We start from the raw sequence: 17,600 nt of genomic DNA, 5'->3' as shown, positions 1-17,600 counted from the left end.
CTGACGTCTCTGTTGCGGCCGCAGAATCTCCTGTCTGACCCCTAACTATCGAGTCCCCTATGACTAACGCTCTGCCTGACTTCACCCTTCCCTTCTGAGCCTCAGAGCCGACCACAGTGTTACTGGCCTGGCTGCTGCTGCCTTGCCCAGATAGGTCATTCCCCTCAGCAGTATCCAAAGGGGTATATTTGTTGCGGAGGGGAATGGCCACAGGGGGACCCTGCACTGACTTCGTGTTCCCCCTACCTCTCTCGGTGCTCACCCATCCACTACCTGAATCCTGCCCTCTGGGTGTACCCACCTGCTCAGAAGTCCTGTCTATGATTCGCTCAACCTCCCCGATGCTCCTCAGTCCATCCAACTCCAGCTCCAGCTCCTCAATCCCTGGCCCTTGGTACATTATTCATCACACGTGAACTAACCGGTGAAGTGTGAGGAACAGATACCAGACTCTGAGCCTTTCGTGCGTTTATTCAGCACATTCCCGAGCACACGAACAACCAGCTTGGTTCCCACAGTCCCAAGCAAGCATTTTAATCAAAACCCAGCAAACACACCAATTACTCGCAAAGCTTGCAGGATATCCGATTGTGGCTGTTCCGTGGTTACAGACTGAGCAAGCGGCAGAGATCAGATTCCGGCGGAAACAAACTACAAGTGAATCCCCCTCTGGCGGGAAAGGTGGTCCCCGGCCTGATAGACTTACAGCCTGTCCCCGTTTCTCCAGTGTTGGTCTGCGGAGTGTTCCTCCCTCCTCCCGCACCACAGCGTTAAACCCCGCACCCCCTCGGGATGTGGGGCTTTGAAGATGCGTTGGTGGGAACAGGGTGAATATCTGGGGAGAAAAGCTGTGGACAGGACCTTGATCTGTCCGTCAGTAGCCGGTTGTGGCAGACACGGGCCAGCCCGTCTTCATCACCCCCGTCGCCGTGGGCTCGGACTGTGCTCTGACCTGTAGGGGAGAGGTGTGGGGGTTTCCGGGGGAGCCCTGGCCTCGGGCCGGATTTGGGAGCTGGATCCGCTCTCCCCTCCTCACTGACAGTGAAGGTGGGAGCGTTCGCCTCACCGTGAGCGGAGACCCCCGGACCCAGGCGGGGTGGGTCTGATGCTGAGGGCACAGAGAGGGTGGGGTGGGGGAGCTGAGGACTGCACAGCCCGAGCCTTATAGAGTGACACGGGGGGTACATTCGGTCCAGGGTGGGCGCGGGGAGGCGGCAGCGTCAGGCCGACTAACCCGGGGTTTCACAGCGTTGGCGGCAGCGCAGAAAGGAAGCGTCTCCGGGACCAGAGTCAGGGGTGTCCTGGCTCCGGGGGTCGGGTCCCAGGGCCGAATGGTGAAGGGGGAAGAGGGGTGGGGAGGTACTGGAGGGTGTTGGTGATACTGGGGGCTCCGTGGGGTCAGTGGTGGGGGGGGGGGTTACAAGGAGTGTCCCGGGACAGTGGGGGTTTATACTGGGTGGACGCACAGGGTGACACCACTGTAGTTCTTCCAGTAATGACATCCATCGGGGAAGTTCCAGGCGCCCCACAGACCTTTGTACCGTCTCACTGTGTGGACAACATGCCCACCGGAGAGGTTCTGGGAGATATGTTCCGCCACCTTTAGTGGATCTTTCCAGCCGTCCTTCCCGTTCATTAAATGGTTGAGGCGGCTCTTGTCAACTGGCTTTGGGTCGGTGGTGTAGGAGACAACAATATTAACATTATTGAGCCTGAAGAAGTGAAAGCGGTTGGGGTTAGGGCCAATATAGCAGTGATTGTCAAACCCGATGACGGGATCATAGACCCGCACCGACCAACGGACCCAGTCATACTTGTTTTTCAATTTATCCCGGACGTACGACGAACATTCCTTGTTATCTCTTCCGCCCTTCTCCTTCACCAGTCTCTCCACATCTATCTTCGCCTGTTCCGCAAACTCATGGATGCACCGATCGACCGTGGATTTCATTTTGCTCTCGGCTTCAGCCAATTTCTGGTTCCATTCCGTCTCCAGCGCCTTTACATCGTTCCCGGTGATGCCAGCGTGTCCCAGGACGGCGATCAGACCAATACAGAAGAGGTTCTTCAGTCGGGCGCAGAGCCCCTCCATCAGGCGCCGGTTCCTCTGGTCACAGTTCATGGCGGTCTCCAGGATGGATTTGCCAAAGACGGCAGTGAATCCCATCACCCCGTCATAGAGAGTGTGGAGGTTCTGGTCTCCCTTGGTCGCGTTGAAGTGTTTGAGGAACTCTTCCTTCTGCTTCTGTCGGAACTCTGGCGCTGCGTTGAGGATGTCCATGTACTTTCTGAACTGGTTCTTGAGGTTTTCCTCAATGGGGAAATACTGGTTGTTGATGGTGCTTCTCTCGATCTCCCGAAGGACTTCCGAAATCTGCCCCGAGATGACATTCAGCTGGTTCCTGACGGCCTGGAACTGCTCCTTCATGAAGGCCAGCTCCGGGCTGTCAACATTGCTCAAGGATAGTTTAACAGTGATTGCTGCCACCCCAATGATGGGGCCCAACACCCCGAGTGTGGAGGCCAACTTCTCTGTCGAATTAGCGAGTACCACCGCTGCCTGAGCGGCCTCGACAACGGATCTGGACAGCTCCAGGGCATCTATGGCAGTTTGAGACATGGTTTGGTCACCGCTCAGGCACTGTGGTCACTTCCTTCTCTGGAATCTAAATAGAAAGCCAAGCTTTTGTTGAAATGCCTGCAATTTGTTTGGGGAGCTTCCTTCCGACTGCCGACCAAGGAAAGGAAGCACAAAGGAAACACCCTGTACCAAAGAAAAACAAGGTAACATGCCTCAATGACTACTGACCGGTGGCTCTGACATCCACCATCATGAAGCACTTAGAGAGACTGGTCATGGCACGCACTAACTCCAGCCTCCCAGACAATCTCGACCCACTGCAGTTCACCTACCACCGAAACAGGTCTACAGTGGATGCCATCTCCCTGGCCCCACATTCATCTCTGGAGCATCTGGACAGTAAAGACACCTACATTAGACTATTGTTTATTGACTACAGCTCTGTCTTCAATACGATAATTCCAAGCAAACTCATTACCAAACTCTGACACCTGGGACTCAACATCTCCCTTTGCAACCTGATCTTTGACTTTCTGACCAACAGACCGCAATCAGTGAGGATAGGCAGCAATGCCTCCAGCACGATTATTCTCAACACTGGTGCCCCACAAGGCTGCGTCCTCAGCCCCCTATTCTAGTCCATATATACTCATGACTGGTTGGCCAGATATACTGCTCTAACTCCATCTACAAGTTTGCAGATGATACCACCGTAGTGGGCCGTATCTCAAACAGCAATGAGTCAGAGTACAGGAAGGAGATAGACAGCTTAGTGACATGGTGGTCATAGCAACAACTTTTCCCTCAATGTCAGCAAAACAAAAGAGCTGGTCATTGACTTCAGGAAGGGGAGTGGTGCACGTTTTCCTGTATCAATGGTTCTGAGGTCGAGAGGGTTGAGAGTTTCGAGTCCCTGGGAGTGAACATCACCAATAGCCTGTCCTGATCCAACCATGTAGATACCGTGGCCAAGAAAGCTCACCAGCACCTCTACTTCTTCAAAGGCTAAAAAAAACTGGCATGTCCCCTTTGACACTCACCAACTTTTATTGATGCACCATAGAAAGCATCCTATCTGGATGCATCACGGCTTGGTATGGCAACTGCTCTTCCCGCGACCAGAAGAAACTGCAAGGAGTTTTGGACATGGTTCAGCACATCACGGAAACCAGCCTGTCCTCCATGGAGTTCTTGCTGCCTCGGTAAAGCAGCCAGCATAATCAAAGACCTCACCCACCCCGGACATTCTCTCCTCTCCCCTCTTCCATCGGGCAGGAGGTACAAAAGCCTAAAACCACGTACCACCAGGCTCAAGGACAGCTTCTACCCCACAGTTATAAGACTATTGAACAGTCCCCCAGTATGATAAGATGGACTTTTGACCTCACAATCTACCTCGTCATGGCATTGCACCTTAGTCTGCCTGCACTGCACTTTCTCTGCAGCAAACTCATCACCAGACTCCGAGACCTGGGACTCAACATCTCACTTTGCAACCGGATCTTTGACTTTCTGACCAACAGACTGCAACCAGTGAGGACAGGCAGCAACATCTCCAGCTCGATTATTCTGCATTCTGTTATTGCTTTCCATGTACTCCCTCAATGCACTGTTGTAATGAATTGATCTGTATGAACAGTATTGAAGACAAGTTTTGTGCCAACAATAAAGCAAAAAATCTGCAGATGCTGGAAAACTGAAACAGAAAATGCCGGAAACTCTCAGCAGGTCAGGTAGCAACTGTGGAGAGAGAAAGTTAGGTCATTCATCAGAACTTGAATATAACACGCTGCAGAGAACGTGATAGAGATGGATGGGAGCGATGGAGAGGGTGAGGCCAGGGGGTGATCTGATCACTGCGCAGTCAGTTGGTGACAGCAAGTGTGAGGTGTTGCAAATATCAATGTCAATCTGGAGTCACGGAGAGAGCAAAACGGAGCCAAGATCACGGCAGCAACGGCCAGTGGCGACGCCGAAAGAGAGAGTGAGGTACCTGAGGTTGGAGAATTCGATACTGAGTCCGGGAGGTTGCAACGTGCCCAGGAGGTGCATGAGGTGTTGTTCCCCAGGTCTCGCTGTAACACTGCGGGAGGCCGCAGGCAGAAAGCACAGCTGGAGAGCAAACCCGGACTACAACAGCTGGGATTTCCAGGAGCAGAAGATAATTTGTTCCTGTTCAACGAACAGAACAGCCCCCAGTTCCGCGACAGTTAAACTCTGAATCCCGGAACAAGACAACTCCCAAACCCGGAATGAGGCGGTTATCAACCGCGGAGGCTTTCCGGCCGACGGGCCCCGCAGCAGCGGCGGAGCAACAGCCACTGTTTAACAAGGTAGGGTGCAGGCAAGAGATCAGTTCTCTCCTGCGGGGCAGGAACGGCGAAGGCTAGGGAGAAAGGTGCGGACAAAAGGAAATGTTCAGTAGGAGGAGGAGGGGGGAGGAGGGAGATGAGGGTCGGGGGGAGGATGAGGGCAGACACGCAGGAAATACGTGTGAGGGTCCATCGATGACGTAAATGGGAAGACATTTCCAAAGTTCCAGAGTCGGCCTCATCTCGACCTCCCCCACCCTGCCTTCTGTGGGGATGCCACCTCCTGTTCTCAATGTCTCCGCCGCATCTGCTCCCAATGTGATTCCTAGTATTCGATGGCTTATGAAATCTCCTTCTTCCCGAAACATCGCTTCCCCTTATCCCTATCTGATGGAGCCATCACACACATCTCCATTTCCCACACGTCCGCTCTCAGTCCCTCTCCCCTGACGGAACAGAGATGTGTTCCCCTGGTCCTCACCCTTCACCCCACTGCGTCCTCCATCGACCTCCACCATTCCCGCCAGTTTCAACGGGATCCCACCACCAGTCACAGCTCCCACCTTGCCCTCTCATTCTGCTTTCCACAGGGACACCTCTCTGTGCGACTCCCTGGCCTGTTGATCGCTCCCCACTCACTTCTCACTGTCCCCTGCAACCGTCGAGGAGATGGCTCTGAGGCTCAGAGGGAACGGGTGCAGTCAGACAGTGTGATAGTGATAGGAGACTCGATAGTGAGGGGGACAGACAGAGTCTGCATCTGCAAAAGAGACGCCAGGATGGTGTGTTGCCTCCTGGCTGCCAGGGTCAAGGATGTCTCTGAGTGGCTGTAGAAAGTTCTCGATGAGGAGGGTGAACAGCCAGAGGTCGTTGTGCATGAGGTAGAATGAGGTCCTGCAGAATGAGTATAGGGAATTAGCTAAGAAGTAAACAAGCAGGACCTTGAGGGTAGTGATCTCCAGAAGAGATGAGATTTCTTTATTAGTCACATGTACATCCTTGCATAGAGTGTTCTGGGGGCAGCCTGCAAGTGTCGCCACACTTCTGGTGCCAACATAGCATGCCCACAACTTCCTAACCCATACGTCTTTGGAATGTGGGAGGAAACCGGAGCACCCGGAGGAAACCCACGCAGACACTGGGAGAACGTACAAACTCCTTACAGACAGCGGCCGGAATTGAACCTGGGTCACTGGCGCTGTAATAGTGTTACACTAACCGCTACACTACCATGGCCACATGCTAGCAAGGTCAGAAATAGAAAGATAGGCCAGATGGGTGTGTGGCTGAGGAGCTGGTGCAGGAGGCAGGGATTCAGGTTCTTGGACCATTGGGATCTCTTCTGGGGAAGAGATGACCTGTACCCAAGGGATGGGTTGCACTTGAACCAGGAAGGGACCAATATCCTTGCAGGGAAATTTGCCAGTGCTACACGGGAGGGTTTAAATGAGATTGGCAGGGGGATGGGACTCCAAGCAGGAGCAAGTCATGGGATAAAGCAGTAGCCAGTGAGAACAAATCTGGTAATCAGGATAGCCAGGGACACAGTAAAGGCAGGGAAAGGAATATTCAGTTCAACTGCATTCAATGCTCCAGGTTTAATAGGTAAGGCAGATGAACTGAGGGTGTGAATTGGCTCTGGGGACTGGGATGTTACTGTCATAACAGAAACATGGCTGAGAGAAGGGCAGGACTGGCAGCTCCATGTTCCAGGTTACAGATGGTACAGGCATGACAGAGGTACAGGGGGTGTTGCCTTTTTGATAAGGGAGGACGTAACAGCAGTGCTTAGAAACAGCATTCTTGGGGGATTGTCCAGTGAGGCCAAATGGGTAGAACTTAGAAACAAGAAGGGGTAGGGGAGGGTTGATTTTTAGATTGGAGGCCTGTGATCAATGTTGTCCCACAGGAACCTGTGCTGAATCCACTGTAGTTTGCAATAACATTACTGATTTGGATGAGAATGTCGGTGATATCAGTAAGTTTGCGGATGACACCAAAATTGGTGCATAGTGGACAACGAAGAAGGTTGTCCAAGGTTGCAACAGGATTTGGATCAGCTGGGAAAGTGGGCAATGGAATGGCAGATGCAATTCAGCAGACAAGTGGCAGGAGACTGTTAGCTCAATAACTCTCAATTTGGGATATTAAACCAGGGCAGAACTTAGACAGTAAATGGCAGTGCCTCAGAGAGTGGTGTAGAACAAAGAGACCTGGGGTACAGGTACATAGTTCTCTGAAAGCGCAACAGCGTGGTAAAGAATGCAAATTGCACTCTTGCGTTCATTGGTTGGGCATTGAGTACAGAGCTGAGACTTCATGTTACACGTGTACAAGACAATGGTGGGACCACAGCCAGAGTGCTGTGTGCAGTTCTGGTCACCACATATAGGAATGACGTGGTTAAGGTCGAGAGGGTGCAGAAAAGGACGTTGCCTGAACTGGAGGGCTTCAGTTATAAGGAGACTGATAGGCTGGGACTGTTTTCCCCGGAGCAAAGGAGGCTGAGGGATCACCTTTTCACTGCCGATAAAATCACGATGGGCATGTATTAGGTAGATGCTCACAGTCTTTCTCCCAGGGTAGGTGAGTCTTAAACTAGAGGGCATTGGTTACGGTGAGAGGGGAAAGATTTAAAGAGAGGGGCAAGTTTTTCCACACACAGGGTGGTGGGGATGTGGAACGAGCTGCCGAACAGTTAGAGACAGGAATAATTACAAAGTTTAAAAGACTTTGTACAGATACACGGTCAGGAAAGGTTCAGAGGGATATGGGCCAAACACAGGCCATAGGACTAGCTCAGGTTTGCATCTAAGTTGGCACGGACGATTTGGGCAAAAGGGCCTGTTCTACTGCTGTGTGTAAATGGGAAGAATTCACATGGAGTCCAGGGTTTATCTTCAGAGCAAACTTTCTCTTTATTACAAGATGACGGCAACAGGGAAGTCACTCACGCTGGAACGAATGCTCCTGATCAAAGTTTTCATTATTCTTGTATTATTTCTTATCTACTTACCCCACCCCTCTCCCCACTCCCTCTGTACCCAGCATGTGCTGTGTGTACACTGAGAAAGGAGGTATTTGCAGCCTTGAAGCACATTAAGTGGGCAAATCCCCAGGGCCTGGCCAAGTGCAGCCCTGGACCTTATGGGAGGCCAGGGAGGAAATTGCGGAGGCCCTTGTAGAGACATTTGCTTTATTGTTAGCCACTGGTGAAGTTCCAGAAGACTGGAGGGTGGCTAATGTTGTTCATTTGTTCAAGAAGTTTAGCAAGGACAGGCCAGGGAACTACAGGCTGGTGAGCCTGACTTCAGTTATAGGGAACTTACTGGAGGGAATTCTGAGGGACAAGATCTAAAGTCAAGGCCTGATCAGGAATAGTCAGAATGGCTTTGTGTGTGGGAAGTCAATTCTGATGAACCTTTTGGAGTTTCTCAAAGAGGTCACTGAGGGGATAGATGAAGGTAGGGCAGTGGATGTTGTCTGCATAGACTTCAGTAAGGCCTTTGACAAGGTCCTGCATGGCAGGCTCATCTGGAAGGTTAGGTCCCATGGGATTCATGGGGAGCTGGCAAGGTGGATCCAGAATTAGCTCTATGATAGGAAGCAGAGAGTGATGGTTGAAGGTCGATTGTCCGACTGAAGGCCTGTGATCAGTGGGGTGCCCCAGCAGTCAAGTGTTGGGACCTCTTGTTATTTATTATGTATGTAAATGATTTGGATAGGCATGTACATGAACATTTAGCAAGTTTACTGATGATACTAAATTAGGGGGTCTTGTTGATAGTGGGGCAGGTTACAATAAACTGCAAAGAGATCTAGATCAGTTAGGGAGATGGGCTGAGGAATGGCAAATGGGTTTCAACTTAGATAAGTGTGAGGTGATGCATTCAGGGGGAGCTAGAGAGGTGGATTCAGAATTGTAGGACTTGTACAGTTGTGAAAGTTGACCCGCGCTCTGTAATAAATCAGACAACAGCAGAAGCAAAGAACTTACGATTAATGCTTTATTAGTTTAACGCTAGCGGGTGTGAGGGATACAGAGTAAGAGTAAACAGTGTAACCCGAGCTCTGCTCTGATCCCACTCAAAGATGCCTTGGTCAGTGTGTATCTTGTATACCCACTTCGTGAGAAAACTTCGTGGGAAGTTGCACTCACTACGGTAATTGCTTACAGCAAGCTTTAGCAAAACAAGGTATGTCTAAAATAATGATGTCTTTCTTACCCTCACCTGGGCCTCACTTTCAGCTATAACTATAGTCACCCCATGGCTGAGGTAATTCTTTACCATGGGAAGAAGCTGACAATGAGAAGTATACCATTAACCTTTACATTGCCAGTTGTTAACCCTTGAATTCCCAGCTATCATTTACACGGTGAATGGCAGGGCACTGACGAGTGTTGTGGAACAGAGGGACCTGGCAGTACAAGTGCACAGTTCACTGAAATTGGCTGCGCAAGTAGACAGTGTGATGAAGAAGGCGTTTAGCATGCTGGCCTTCATTGGTCAGGGCATCGAGTTTAGGAGTAGGGACATTATGTTGCATTATGTATGGAGTAGGTGGATGATCATAGTCTGCTCCCCAGGGTTGGGGAATCCAAAACTAGAGGGCACAGACACAAGATAAGAGGGGAGAGATTTAAAAGAGACCTGAAAAGTAACCTCTTTACACAGAGGGTAGTGAGTACCTGGATTGAGCCAGAAGTGGTCGAGGCAGGTATTTAAGAGGTATTTGGATGGGTACATGGAGGGGAGGGGCTTGGAGGGTCCTGGGCCGAACGCAGGCAACTAGGACTAGCAGGGAGGATGCTGTGGTTGGAATGGACCAGTTGGGCCGAAGGGCCTGAGTCCGTGGGGTATTACTCTATGACTCTAGTTCTAGTCTCACCAACCAGTGGAAACAACTTTTCTGCCTCTCTTATCTATCCCTTTCATAATTTTATATGTTTCTATAAGATCCCCTCTCATTCTTCCAAATTCCAACAAATTGTCCCAGGCAACTCAATCTCTCCTCATAGGCTAACCCCTTCATCTCCAGAATCAACCTGGTGAACCTCCTCTGCACCACCTCCAAAGCCAGTATATCTTTCCTCAGGTAAGGAGACCGGAACTGCACACAGTGCTCCAGGTGTGGCCTCACCAGTACCCTGTACAGTTGCAGCATTACCTCCCTGCTCTTAAATTCAATCCCTCTAGCAATGAAGGCCAACATTCTGTTTGCCTTCCTGACAATCTGTTGCATCTGCAAACCGACCTTCTGTGATTCATGCACAAGTACTCCCAAGTCCCTCTGCACAACAGCATGCTGCAATCTTTCACCATTTAAATAATAATCTGATCTTGTAGCGGTTGCTACTGCGGAATAAAACAAGACGCTAGTCCGAGGGTTGCCAAACAAGAACTGTTTATTTTTCCGCCTTGCGCGGGCCCTTTAAGGGAGAGTGTTCCCGCCCAAAACAACCGGCAATGACGTAAGTCCTACATCATCAGGACTTTCCCACGTGCGGGTTCTCCCCGTCGAACGGAAAGACGAGGCCCGCCGCCATCTTGGGCCTCGTCACTCCGACGCCGCGCGACCCGACTGCCGAGCCGGTTCGCCCGACTAGACGGTGAGTCGTCACACAACCCCCCCCAGAACCGGCGATACAGTCCCCAAGGTCCGTGGGCTGTGCCAGCTGCCGCTTAGGGGGCCGGCCTCTGCGTCGCGGCGTTGCAACCTCGACAGGTTGTTGCAGATCCAAATGGGCCGGTTTGAGGCGGTCCGCCGTGAAAACCTGTTCCCTGCCTCCAATGTCCAAAATAAAGGTGGATCCGTTATTCCGTATGACTCTGAACGGTCCCTCATATGGTTGTTGCAATGGCGCCCGAGGTGTGCCCCTGTGAACGAAAACAAACTTACAGTCCCGTAGTCCCTTGGGCTGGCAGGATGGGGCTTGACCGTGCCGTGAGGTAGGAATCGGGGCCAAGTTGCCAAGCTTCTCGCGCAGTCTTTGTAGGACTGCTGGGGGTTGTTCCCCTTGGTCCCGAATGGTAGGTATGAAATCCCCGGGGACAACTAGGGGAGGTCTTCTTTGGGGGCAGTGCGTATGCCGAGCAGGACCCAAGGCAGCTCGTCAACCCAGTTAGGACCCTTCAGGCGGGCCATCAAGGCTGATTTCAGATGGCGGTGAAAACGTTCCACCAACCCGTTTGATTGAGGATGGTAGGCGTGGTGGTGTGCAGCTGCGTCCCTAGCAGGTTCGCTAATGCAGCCCAGAGACTGGAAGTGAATTGGGTGCCTCTGTCTGAAGTGATGTGGGCCGGAACACCAAAACGTGAGACCCAAGTTGTGAGCAGCGACCAGGCGCAGGAATCAGTTGTGATGTCAGTCGGGGGGGTTGCCTCAGGCCACCTCGTGAACCGGTCCACGATGGTAAGGAGGTACCGGGCTCCTCTTGAAACCGGCAGAGGGCCCACGAGGTCGACGTGTATGTGGTCGAACCTCCTACGGGTAGGCTCGAACTGCTGTGGTGGGACCTTGGTGTGTCGCTGGATTTTTGACGTCTGGCAGTGCGGACAAGTCCTGGCCCACTCACTGACCTGTTTGCGCAGGCCACGCCAGACAAACTTGCTGGCGACCAGTCGGACAGTAGATCTGATGGACAGGTGCGCCAACCCATGTACCGAGTCAAAAACACGTCTCCGCCAGGCTGGAGGGACTATAGGGCGGGGCTGACCAGTCGCAACGTCGCAAAGTAGGGTCCGCTGACCTGGACCAACCAAGAAATCTCGGAGCTGCAGACCCGAGACTGCTGTTCTGTAGCTGGGCAGTTCATCGTCGGCTTGCTGTGCGTCAGCTAGGGCCGTGTAGTCGACACCCAAGGATAGGTTGTGGATGGTTGGTCTGGAAGGTGCATCAGCAATGACATTATCCTTTCCGGAGACATGTCGGATGTCAGTTGTGAATTCGGAAATGAAGGATAAATGTCTCTGCTGACGAGCTGACCAGGGATCGGAGACTTTGGAGAAGTCAAAGGACAGAGGCTTATGATCGGTGAAAGCGGTGAAAGGCCTGCCTTCTAGAAAGTATCGGAAATGCCGGACCGCCAGATACAGTGCTAGAAGTTCCCGATCAAAAGCGCTGTACTTCAGTTCGGGCGGTCTAAGGTGCTTGCTGAAAAATGCCAAGGGTTGCCAGCGGCCTTCGAGTAGCTGTTCCAGTACCCCACCCACCGCGGTGTGGGATGCGTCTACCATGAGGGCAGTCGGGACGTAAGTCCTACATCATCAGGACTTTCCCGTGCGCGGGTTCTCCCCATCGCTCGGAAAGACGAGGCCCGCCGCCATCTTGGGCCTCGTCGCTCCGACGCCGCGCGACCCGACTGCCGAGCCGGTTCACCCGACTAGACGGTGTGTCGCCACAATCTTATATTTTTCCTTCCAAAGTGGATGACCTCACATTTACCAACGTTGTACTCCATCTGCCAGACCCTTGCCTACTCACTTAACCTATCTATATCTCCCTGCAGACTCTTCGCATCCTCTGCAGAATTTGTTTTTCCACTCAATTTAGTGTCATCAGCAAACTTAGATATGATACAGTCGGTCCCCTCTTCCAAATGGTTAATGTATATCGTGAACAGTTGCAGGCCCAACATGGACCCTTGCAGCACTCCATTCGTCACTGATTACTAACCAGAGAATCACCCATTTAGAACATAGAACAGTACAGCACAAGAACAGGCCATTTAGCCCACAATGTTGTGCTGAACTCGTTAAATTAATATTCATATGCCCAACTAAACTAATCCCTTCTGCCTGCACAATGTCGATATCCTAACATTTCCCTCACATTCATGTGCCTCTTCAATGCCCCTATCGTATCTGCCTCCACCCCGCACCCCTGGCAGCACATTCCAGGCACCCACCACTCTGCGTTTAAAAAAAAACTTGCCCCGCACATCTCCTTTGAACTTACCCCCATCACCTTAAATGCATGCTCTCTGCTTTTAGATGTTTCAACACTGGGAAAAAGATACTGGCTGCCTACTCTATCTATGCCTCTCATAATCTTATAAACCTCTATCAGGTGTCCCCTCAGCCTCTGCTGCTCCAGAGAAAAAAACCCAAGTTTGTCCAACCTCTCCTAATAACACATGCCCTCTAATCCAGGCTGCGTCCTGGTAAACTTCTTCTGCACCCTCTCCAAAGCCCCCTCATCCTTCCTATAATGGGACGACCAGAACTGAGTGCAATACTCCAGATGCAGCTTAACTAGAGATTTATAAACATAACTTCCCGATTCTTGAACTCAATTGCTCAACTATTAAAGGCAAGCATACCGATCCATGCTAATACATTACCCCAACTCCATCTCATAGATAAGTCTTTTATGTGGCACCTTATTGAATGCCTTCTAGAAATCTAAGTATAGAACATCCACCCGTTCCCCTCTATCCACTGCACTCATTATATAAGATTTCTTTATTAGTCACATGTACATTGAAACACACAGTGAAATGCATGTTTTGTGTAGTGTGTTCTGGGGGCAGCCCGCAAGTGTCGCCACACTTCCGGTGCCAACATAGCACGCCTGCAACTTCCTAAGCCATACGTCTTTGGAATGTGGGAGGAAACTGGAGCACCCGGAGGAAACCCATGCAGACATGGGGAGAACGTACAAACTCCTTACAGACAGCGGCCAGAATTGAACCTGTGTGGCTGGCACTGTAATAGCGCTATGCTAACTGCTACACTATCGTGCCTGCCCTACCTCAAACAACTCCAGTCCTCAAAGAACTCTAAGAACCTGCCCTTCCCGAATCCATGCTGTGTCTGCTTGATGGAACCACTTCTATCCAGATGTCTTGCTATTTGTTCCATAATGACAGCTTCCAGCATTCTCCTGACTACAGACATTAAGCTAACTGGCCAAAAATTACCAGCCTTTTGCCTACATCCTTTTTTGAACAATGGCGAGACATTCACTGTCTTCCAATTTGCCAGGACCTGCCCAGAGTGCAGAGAATTGTGGGCATGCTATGTTGGTGGCAGAAGTGTGGTGACACTTGTGGGCTGCCCCCAGAACACTCTACACAAAGATGCATCTCACTGTGTGTTTTGATGTACATGTGACTAATAAAGATATCTTATCTTAAAAATTTATCACAATAATTGGCCACGTCTTAGCCAATGTAGGCGCAATGGCCACTAATTTACACTCCTCCTCCCAGCTGATCAGGCCCTCGGGAGGGTCTCGGTTCATAACTTCAGTTCTCCTTTCATGCAGACAACCTAGTCCCCATATACTGCTGGTGCCTGACGGTAAAGGCAAACCTAGCCTGTGAATCCTGGGATTATGGAATACTCCAGAATGTCTGACACTGTAAAAATCCTTGTCTTGGTGTCCAGTTCCTGCAAAATCGTAGTTGGGTTCACCACGATCAGGTGCATTCAAGGGGCGGTCTTATTCAGGGTGGTAGAATCAAGCGTTAGCCAATATGCTCCGACCGGGCTACTTGTGACCGATTGTGTAGGCCTGACTATTCCTTATTCCTCTAAGGACTGGATAACATTGATCACTGCATGAGCTGATTCTGGTCTTATGTGGTTCGTTAAACAGATACTATTTATGGGTTTGTGTATCTCTCCCGCTGTACACACTGGATCCATTGCCACCAGCCCACAACCCTGTTGATGTTTTGCCCATACATCACAAATATTTGCACATATCCATTCTGCTGCCATACTCATATCTCACTCACCGCCCACCATTGTTGCTGCGACACCTTGTGCTTGATTTGGCAAGCCCAGCCCGGCTCGTTCTGTCCCATCCCCCAGCAGATCGCATTCTCCCGTGGGGATATAATAACTCCTAACTCAGTAAGCACATCCACACCCGGGGTGGTTCCCTGTGTTTGCACACACCCAAAATTGTGGGGGAACTAGTTTCCCCATTATTTCTACAAGTTGTGGTTCGCTTAATCTTGTTCTGTTCGATCCTCCTCCTACCCCCACAATCTCCAGTTCCCTGCATGTGGTGGGGAGGGCTAGGTTAGTTATCAATTCCACTGTCCCGGTGTCTATTAACATTTGATGCTGCCGGCCCCAAACAGCCCTGTTACATACATCCTCAGGGCTCTGGTTCCAACCCTGGGGGCCAGTGATCCCTGTCCTGTCTTGGTGCTGCCTTTCGAATTATATCTAACTTCTTCTCACTTACCTCTCCTACTTTCTGGCCCTCAGAGCGGGGGGTGGTTGCAGAGGGAACGACCCTTCTCCTGTCCTGATTCCAAGACACCCTTCCTTCCTCGCCTCCTCCCTTGCCCAACACTGGAACTTCCCGTGCCCCTTCTTCCCACAGTTTTCACAATATATGCCAAGGTTTCCCCATCTATTCCCACATCCCCGAGCTCGGTGTCCGGTGCCCCTGCACCCGAACACTTTCCTGCTCCAGGCTTTTCTCGAGGTTCCCCTGGGCTCCCCATCGCCACCATGTTCACACTCATATCCTCTGGGATCTTCTGTTTTTCCTCTCATATACTTCACATGCCCATTTCACTGTTCCGGCATCGGTATCTCCCACTGATAGTCCAAACCTCAATGATTTCAACTCAGTTTTGCTTTCTCCGGGACATGCACATCCATTTCCTGTAAATTGTGCACAGTGAACATTGATATTAGAGCCTTCCAAAATCCTGGATTTGCGCACACAGGCAAACATGTGTTAGGCAGTCTGTCCAACATCATTTGCAACTCAACAGCGGACAAAGGTTTATGTACTTCTGTCTCTTCTGTGATCTTTCGGACCCTTGCACCATCGCCCTCTTGTTCCACTGTTCTCCTGATGCTGACCAGTGCCAAGGGGACCCACTGCACTCGTTATATAAGATTTCTTTATTAGTCACATGTACTCATTAGCCATTCCCTCACAGGGTCCCAGGTCACCGAGTCCTTCTTGGCTCGGATACAGACTGGCAAAGGATACATCAGTTTGTAGATCAGTTGCAGATATGGTCGGAGAAATGGCAGATGGACTTTAATGTGGCCGAATGTGAAGTGTTGCACCTTGGGAGATTGAATGTAAAGAGACAGTATAAGTGTTGATGAGCAGAGGGATCTTGGGGTCCAAGTTCGTAGCTCCCTGCAAGTGGCTACGCAGATTGATAGAGCAGTAAAGAAGGCATGGAGGCATTGAGTTCAAGAGTCTGGAAGTTATGCTACAGCTTTATAGAACTCCAGTTAGGCTGCATCTGGAGTATTGCATTCAGTGCTGGTTGCCCCTCTATAGGAAGGATGTGGAAGCTTTACAGAGGGTGCAGAGGGGATTTACCAGAATGTTGCCTGGATTGGAGAGCATGTGGTATGAGGATAGGTTGAGTGAGCTAGGGCTTTTTTCTTTGGAGAGGAGGAGGATGAGAGGTGTACAAGATGATAAGAGGCATAGATAACGTAACGCAATTACAGCGCCAGCGACTCGGGTTCAATTCCTGCCACTGTCTGCAAGGAGTTTGTACGTTCTCCCCGTGTCTGCGTGGGTTTCCTCCGGGTGCTCTGGTTTCCTCCCACATTCCAAAGACATATGGGTTAGGAAGTTGTGGGCGTGTTATGTTGGTGCCGGAAGCATGACGACACTTGCGGGCTGCCCCCAGAGCACTACGCAAAAGATGCATCTCACTGCGTGTTTCGATGTACACGTGACTGACGTGACTATTTCCCTGCTGTGTGACCCTCTGTCCTCTCTTTCCCTCCCTCTGCCTCTGCCTCTGCCTCTGCCTCTGCCCCTTCTCCTCTCCCCGGGCCTCCCTCACTGCCGCCGCCACCGCCCCTCACTCCCTCTACCCGGACCGTGTCCGTTCTCTCACCGCTCCGAGCTCCAGCATTGCGCCCACCGCTGGAGCGGCCCTGGGCTGCGGACCCGGTCCCCGTGACGTCACGCACTGGAACCCCGCCTCCTGTCCCGATCAGGGGCGCGCAGGCGCAGATCGTCTGATCAGGAGGGAGAGAGGAGAGGAGGGGGAGGGAGGGGGGGAGAGGGGGGGAGGGGGGGAGGAGGGGGAGGGGAGGAGGGGGGGAGGTGAGGGGGGAGGGAGGAGGGGGAGGTGGGGGGAGGGGGGGAGGAGGGGGAGGTGGGTGAGGGGGCCGTGGGGAGCAGGAGTGTGGCAGGAGAGGGGGGAGGGAGAGGGGGGAGAGGAGGGGAGGTGGAGGGAGGGGAGGGGAGGAGGGGGTGGAAGGAGGGGGAGGGAGAGGGAGAGAGGGAGAGGGGGAGGGGAGAGAGGGAAGGGGAGAGATGTGGCAGGGGGTGTGGGGGAGAGAGGGGGTACGAAGGGAAGAGAGTGGATGGGGAGGGAGGGGGGAGTGGGGGGGATAGGGGGAGAGTGGGGGAGGCAGGTTGTATGGAGGGTAGGGATAGGGGATGGAAGGGTACGGACGGAAGGGGACAGAGGGGGGTGACAGAATTGGAGGGGGGAATTATTAATTGTCATTCAGCCCATCCTGCCCCTGCACCCCAGGTACCCCTGACATTACCCCCGCACTTGCTTCGTACTTCACCTCCTGACCCAGGTGCAGCTCCAGACATGGTACAACACTGGGAGCCTCTGGGTGAAACCCTCTCATCCCCTCCCCTGAACCTGTGGCCTCTCTTCCTCCACCACTGGGAAGTTCCCTACTATCTACCCCCGTATCTACCCCTCAATCCTGTGCACCTCACCAGCTCCTCCCTCA

The 17,600-nt window shown here is 51.9% G+C and overlaps 1 protein-coding gene across 1 annotated transcript; it reads right to left on the bottom strand.

Annotated features, from left to right (window-relative positions):
• Nucleotides 1–453: 453 nt before the first annotated feature.
• On the bottom strand, nt 454–5,005 carry LOC127570693 (protein rapunzel-like). The gene is made up of 2 exons (XM_052016473.1): nt 4,575–5,005; nt 454–2,666 (listed from the first exon to the last, which is right to left on the bottom strand). The coding sequence occupies exon 2, from the start codon at nt 2,618–2,620 to the stop codon at nt 1,448–1,450; it is 1,173 nt and encodes a 390-aa protein (XP_051872433.1). The 5' UTR covers nt 2,621–2,666; nt 4,575–5,005; the 3' UTR covers nt 454–1,447.
• Between the last annotated feature and the right edge of the window lie 12,595 nt (nt 5,006–17,600).

Source organism: Pristis pectinata, chromosome 5, assembly GCF_009764475.1.
Source record: "Pristis pectinata isolate sPriPec2 chromosome 5, sPriPec2.1.pri, whole genome shotgun sequence".
NCBI classification, from domain to species: domain Eukaryota; kingdom Metazoa; phylum Chordata; class Chondrichthyes; order Rhinopristiformes; family Pristidae; genus Pristis; species Pristis pectinata.
Note: the sequence above shows the minus strand (reverse complement) of the source record. Positions and strands in the feature narration are given on the sequence as shown.

Coding starts and splice junctions, on each gene's coding strand:
- LOC127570693 (XM_052016473.1), bottom strand. CDS start 2,620: ATGTCTCAAACTGCCATAGATGCCCTGGAGCTGTCCAGATCCGTTGTC.